The 6,814-nt window shown below is 54.0% G+C and overlaps 1 protein-coding gene across 1 annotated transcript in view; it reads left to right on the plus strand.

Annotated features, from left to right (window-relative positions):
• Positions 1-2,038, plus strand: part of USH1G (Usher syndrome 1G (autosomal recessive)) — a 7,839-nt gene extending 5,801 nt beyond the window's left edge. Inside the window, exon 2 of the mRNA XM_010014349.1 lies at positions 793-2,038. Coding sequence (XP_010012651.1) covers positions 793-2,038 — 1,246 coding nt within the window. The remainder of the gene's footprint in view (positions 1-792) is intronic.
• The last annotated feature ends 4,776 nt before the right edge of the window (positions 2,039-6,814 follow it).

Consider the following 6,814-nt stretch of genomic DNA (forward strand, 5'->3'; position numbering starts at 1 on the left):
TGCTGAGCCAGAGCCCTGCTGCCCATGGGAGTTGCTTTTGAGAGTGGTGGAGCTGCACAGCCTTAATAAAGGCTTTGCCTTATCCCTGTGCAGAAAGGGAGAGCGCCTTGTTGACAGATACTGCTGCTGGCTGCATATCATTAGCACACGCGCTCGGGCGAAGGCTGGTGCCAGCAGGGGTGTGAACGGGCTCTTGTTTCAGCAGGTCACAAATAGAGAGGAATGTCAGGAGGACCAGCTTCCCCCGAATCCCTGCCTTGTGCCTGCCCTGCCATGGGAGGCAGATGTGGGCAAATGGTTGTGCCCTGTCAGCAGCTTGCTGGGGTAGGGGCTGGCACGGTGTGGGAAGGGATGCTGATGGCATTAGTCGAGTGTCCTGCTCTTGAGGAGTGCAGAAACCTAATCTCCACTTTCTCTGAAACTGGATTCTCAGGATGTGCTAATACCAATGTGCTCCAAGCCATGCAATCGAGACCAAGCGTGGTACAGCAAAAACCCCCAACAAAACCCCAAGGCCAAGGCCAGCAAGAAGGAACATGTGTCTCCTGAGAGCTAGATTCATGTCATGACTTGCATGTCAGGCACACGATTCCATGTCAGTGGTACACCCATCCAGAAACCCCCTTAATATTAAGGTGTGGGGGCCAGAGGCCAGTAGCTTCATATTTTGAGCTTCATCTATTTCGTATTTTACGAGTTCATGGTGCTGTTTTGCCCCTGCACAAGGGGGATGTCTCAGTAGAGTCTGCCAGCCATGCCTGCATGTTAACCAGTTCTTTTCTTGCTGTCTAGGGGGGATCCAGACAAATGTGACATCTGGGGGAACACCCCTCTCCACTTGGCAGCAGCCAATGGCCACCTCAACTGCCTTTCCTTCCTCATCTCATTTGGGGCCAACATCTGGTGCCTGGACAATGACTACCACACCCCGCTGGACATGGCAGCTATGAAGGGGCACATGGAGTGTGTGCGATACCTGGACTCGATAGCTGCCAAGCAGAGCAGCCTCAACCCCAAGCTGGTGAGCAAACTGAAGGACAAGGCCTTTCGGGATGCGGAGCGGAGGATTAAAGACTGTGTGAAGCTGCAGAAGAAGCACCATGAAAGGATGGAGAAACGGTACAGGAAGGAGATGTCAGATAATTCAGATACCATGAGCTTCTCCAGCTATTCAAGTAGCACCTTAAGCAAGAAGTTCCAGCACATGTCTATGGTGACTTCCCTGCCATACTCACAAGCCACCATCCACGGCACAGCCAAGGGAAAGACGAAAATACAGAAGAAGCTGGAGAAGAAGAAGCAAGTGGATGGGACGTTCAAGATCTATGAGGATGGGAGGAAAAGCGTGCGGTCTCTGTCTGGTCTGCAGCTGGGGAATGATGTCATGTTTGTGAAGCAGGGCACATACGCCAGCCCCAAGGAGTGGACCCGGCGTAATATCAGAGACATGTTCCTCACGGATGAAGACACTGTCTCCCGTGCCATAAGTGACCCAGGTTTGCACATGGACTCGGCCCATTCGGAAGTCAGCACTGACTCTGGCCACGACTCCTTGTTCAACCGCCCCGGGCTGGGCACCATGGTGTTCCGGCGCAACTATGTCAGCGGTGGGCTTTTTGGGATCGGCCGGGAGGATGCTGGCACGTTGGGTGAAGACAACACAGATGGGATAGGTGTCAAACTGCGGAGCCGCCTGCAGCGCTCGCCAAGTCTCAACGACAGCATTGGCAGTGCCAACAGCCTGCAGGAGAGGAACGCGGAGGAGCTGCCCTGGGATGAGGTGGAGCTGGGCTTAGACGATGATGATGAACCAGATACCAGCCCCTTGGAGACTTTTCTGGCTTCCCTGCACATGTTTGAGTTCATCTCCATCTTGAAGAAGGAAAAGATTGACCTGGAGGCCCTCATGCTGTGTTCTGACAATGACCTGAAGAGCATCAATATCCCGTTGGGCCCTAGGAAAAAGATTGTGGATGCCATCCAGAGGAGACGACAAACTCTGGAGAAGCCAGATGTCATTGTAGACACTGAACTGTAAGTAGGAGATGGGGCCTCTCAGAGATTAAACCCTTCAGCAGGTGGAGAGGTGGATAATGTAAGGTCTTGGTTTCAACCCACTTGGAAGAGTAGGAGCCCAGGTAACCTCAGTGCTTTTGTGTGTGGGCAAATTCCTGCTCGTGTGGAAACGATGAGAGTTCATAGAGGTAGCAATAGCACTAGTTCATTACTCAACAGCCCTAATGTGGCTGGGCAGGACGTGAAGCCCTTGTTTGGTTTCATAACCTGTATGAATGCAGACTGCTCTGGTCTGATTCTTCTGTGTCCCTGTAGCTGGGATTTTCAACCATGCTCAGGCTTGTCTTGACTCTTCACCTTTTGAAGGCATTAGGAAATCAGCCACAATTCCCGGTGGGAGCAGGCTGACGGCAGTGCCCAGTGCCATTGGGAATCCTTCCCCAGATACTTGAGATCTTACTCAGACCTCTGGAGACTGCATATCTGGGTTGGAATTGTTGCTGTTCTGTGGTGTTTAGTTGGTTTGATTTGAAGGACCATGTGCCAGGGAGGTGAAGGGAAGGCACTGGTGTGCTCTTCACGCTGTCCCATCTGCTGGCACCCCAATTCACTGTGTTCTTTGGGCTTCCCAGCCTTCAAGTATCTGTGTGCTGCTTGCTGGTTTCACAGCTTCCAGCACACTCAGGCCTGGATCCTCAGCGTGCTGATGGGTTTCTCTGTTTCCCTTTGCAGATAGCATCATCACCTTTTTTTTTAATGACCCAGAAACAAACCCAGTTCTAAGTTGCCAGAAAACACAAGCCAGAGACTCCCTTCCTGGGGCAGCTGAAAGCTCCAGCCATCTCCAGTGGTCCCTCTGGACTGCCCTCCTGCTCCCTTGCTCTGCTCCCTGCCTGTGCGATGCTCCCAGGCGGTACCTGCTACAGAGGGATGACGGCTGAGATCGGACCAGGCAGCTCCTGCCAACCTTGAAGGGATGATGGTCATTGCTCGCTGGAGGAAGAAGCGTGCTGCACTGTGCTGTCACAGGCTGCGAGACCACACGACCCAGGAGTGGAAGGAGATACGTGATCATATTATTGAAGGGACCTAAAATAAATAGTTACAATCCATTCCTTCTTGAGCAAGTGGTTGATGTGGGGTTTGGGCTGGAGGAGCAGAGGGATGGGGACTCCTGGCCTCTCTTCTGGTTCTTGGTTGTATTGTTTGTTGTTGTGTTTTTGGAAGGGAGTTTTGACTACTGTGGCTTGAGGCTGTGCCAGCCCTGACTGTAGCCAGCATGTCCCTGTCCAGTCCATGCTGTCTTCTGAAAAGAAGACATGTTTGAACATGTTGGTAGGTGCCTTCCAGTGGTCAGACTGCTGTCCCATGGAGGCAACGCTTCTGTCCCATCTCCCCAGGGCATTGAGCGAAGTTTGTGTGTGAAGGACCTTGACTTTTGCCTCCAGGAGCATCCCAGGACCCAGCATAACACCAGGCTGCAGCCCAGAGCCTCTTCCAAGCATCCCTGATGTATCAGTGCTCAAATCACAGCTCTGAACAGTAGCATTAAGTGTTCTGCACAGACCCATCACATCTCTCACTGACCACTGCACTCCCTTTCCAAACCCTCAGCTCCATTGTACCTACAGATGGCTCCTGGGTGGCAGGAGTGGTTCTGGGGTGCAGCAGCAGGATGAGGACCTGGGAAGTGACATATCCTAGTGGGAGAGCCAACAGTCCCTTGCCATGGGGTATTGACCGTATGCCTGTTCAGGCTGTGATGCAAACTATCAGATCAGAGAAAAGCCGCTTGTTGTTGGTACTGCTTATCCAGCCTTATCTCAAGGATACAAACGATAAGGAATGACTGGAGCACAGTGACTCCTGGCAGTCTGTATGTGCTCACTCCAGGTCTGGCTGGGATCTGGACCACACTTGTCCCTTTGGGGCTGTGGAAGTTGTGGTTTTGCTGTTTGGAGGATGGGGATTTGTTTGGTTTGAAGCTGTGCTGCTCCCTGCCTGTGCAAGCCCAGAGTGCGTGTGTAGGGGAGGAAAAGTACTCTTTGAAGGTGGCTCTGTGTCCTACTGCCCCTCAACTGGCTGAAGCACCCTCAGGAGAGGTGGGGGGTCCCAGCCTTGTGCTGCTGCACACAGAGATGCTCCAGCATCAGCTGAACCTCAGCACTGCAGGACCAAGATCTTTCTGCAGAGATGCAAACTGAGGAGGAGTTTTTGTAAGTGATTTTTAGAGCTAAAAGTGCTTTTCTATTTGAAATTGCAAGTTCTGCACAACTCTTGGCCTGAGTTCCAGGCAAAAGGGCGAGCGATCAGATGCGCTGAGTCGGCGAGTTCCCGCGAGGGCTGCGCAGCGCCAGGGCCTGTTTGCTTTGGTCCCTTTCCAAAGCCCAGGGCTGCCAATGGGCAGGGAGAGCTCTGGATAATGCCACAGCTCCCTCTGCCGGGACCCGGGCTGCGAGAGCAGGATGGGCCCCACAGCGCACCGGGGCTGGGAGACAGCAGGGATGCAGCAGGAGGATGGCCACCACGTGTTGCTGTGAGCAGGACCCATACCCTTAGGCCGGTTTTCAGGTGAGGTTATAGTGACTAAATTAATCCTTTTCCTCATGCACACGTGTGACTTCACCCGAGCCCTCTGCCCTTGCTCTGGGTGACCATCAGAGCACCCCCACAAAACAGCTCCCAGCTCCAATTCCCTCAGGGATGAAGCGTGCCTTTGGGTTTGTGCCGGACACAGGAGGGAAGTGATTTGCCCTGGCTCACATCCCTGTCACTCCAGTGCCATGGGGACCAGTTTATCCCAGCGGATGACAGGGAGAAGTGGATCTATTGGCTTGGAACCTGCTGTTGCCTTTTGCTGTCCAAGCACCAGGATGCAGCAGGTATTTGGGGGCTGCTGGGCAGGTGGGATTTGCACACTCCCTAACTTTGCCTTTCTGCTTAGGAGCACCTGAGCAGTTGGTGATGTTGGGCTGATGCTGACACAGATCCCTTCTCCCAGCTTGTCTTTCCTCCAAAAAAAAAGTGAAAAGGTTTGGTGATGTGACAGTACCCAAGTGCCATGGGACACATCCCCACACATCTAAGACCAAGCCCAGAAATGCTGCTTGGGACTGCTGAGCCCTGAGACCAATGTTGTTATTTCCATGGCCACAGGGAACTGAGCCATGGCAGCAGCACATCATTGCAGAGCCCAGGAGACAGGCTCAGACCCATTGCTGCCCCAGGTGGGGTAAGTAGGATGGTCTGTGTGCACAGGGGTGGCTGTCAGAGGTGTCAGAAGCCCCAGAGCAAGCTCCTGCTCTTTGGGCTCATGCTTGTTGCTTGGCTTTAGGTTTGGTCCTTTGTTTCCAACCACATTGCATCCTACGAGGTGTGGGGATGCAGCCCTTGCAGGACATGGCATTAAAATCCCCAGACCAGGAGATGTCCCTTGGTTTTCAATCCCCCAAGGCTGGCTGCATTGCTGCATCCCAGCGGGCTCTGTTTGCCCTGGACATGGGGAGGGGACGTGGCTGTCCCCAGGTCCTTAGCACAGACAGACCCCATATCTCTGCTTATTGGCAGCCTGGCCTCCACAGGAGAACCTCACTGGTACTAATTGCATCTTCACCACAGCCGAGAACAACAAGCTCCTTTCGGAGAGGGCACTTGTGAAAGCAGAGTGGAGGCTGGGGCTGGCACACCCTGGAGAACACCCTTCCATACCATCCCAAACAGAAACCCAGCCAGGCAGCAGGTTTCCCTGGCCCGGTGCTGCCAGCGAGCAAACACTGCCCTTCGTACCTGCCTGTGGCCAGGCTTGCCCGAGGCCATGCCACAGGCCCGGCAGCCACCACGCCAGCGGATGGCAGCATCTCCCTGGCACAAAACCCTGTGATCCTGGGATGGTTGTCCCTTAACTCCCCAAAGCCTGTGATGGTGTTAAACTGGGCTTCCCAGCAAAACCAGTCTCCTGGGCTTTGCTTAGACATGTATTTCCCTGTCCTGATGGTGCAGGAGGTGGTGTGTAGGGAGTGAAGTGAGGACAATGGGCTGTGTCTGGCCATGGTGTGGACACCCCACCCTTGAGCCGCACATCCCCGGCTCCTCAGCTGGGGGAGCATCACTCACGAAAGTGATGCTGATTCATGGGTCCTGCCCTTAGCCCCATGTGGGTGCTGCAGGGATGACGTGTCTCTGTCACTCAGGTGCTTTTGTCTCCCCATCCTCAGGAGCCGGCTGGGCTGATCCAATAAGCAGCATGTATTGTATTAAGATAGCATGCAACAGGTTCAAAACAAGCAAACAGCAAAATTGTGTCGATGGGATATTGCAGGTACTAAAATCGGTTGGACAGATAATACAAGGAAGAAGAATATATCAAGCACTATCCAGATCATGGTCCGGAGGAAGGAGAAGCCAGGGGAGGTTTGGGGATGACTGAGGATGTGCAGTGGCTGCGTTGGAGATGTGGGTTTGCAGGTGCTGAGTGAGTGTTGCAGCATCCCTGCTCGGGTGCTGGGTACCAGGGGGGGATACATGGCTGCTTCCCCTATGGGGCTGGCAGCACTGGGATTACTGGGTGCTCCTCTTGGATGCTGTGCTCAACCATGCCACATGGGGCTGGAATGGGAACCAAGAAAGGACATTGCCCGCAGGACACCAGGTAGGTCCTATGGGCAGAAGGGACCATGGGGAGGTATATCCCTTGGACAGGAGCACCGAGTCCTCAGCCCTGCCTGATGCTCCTCCAGCCTCACCCGGAGCTGGTGACTGGTGATGGCCACAGTGCCCACACCGGAGGGTGACACCAGGG

This window comes from Nestor notabilis, unplaced genomic scaffold (genome assembly GCF_000696875.1).
Source record: "Nestor notabilis isolate BGI_N333 unplaced genomic scaffold, ASM69687v1 scaffold16245, whole genome shotgun sequence".
Lineage (NCBI taxonomy): Eukaryota > Metazoa > Chordata > Aves > Psittaciformes > Psittacidae > Nestor > Nestor notabilis.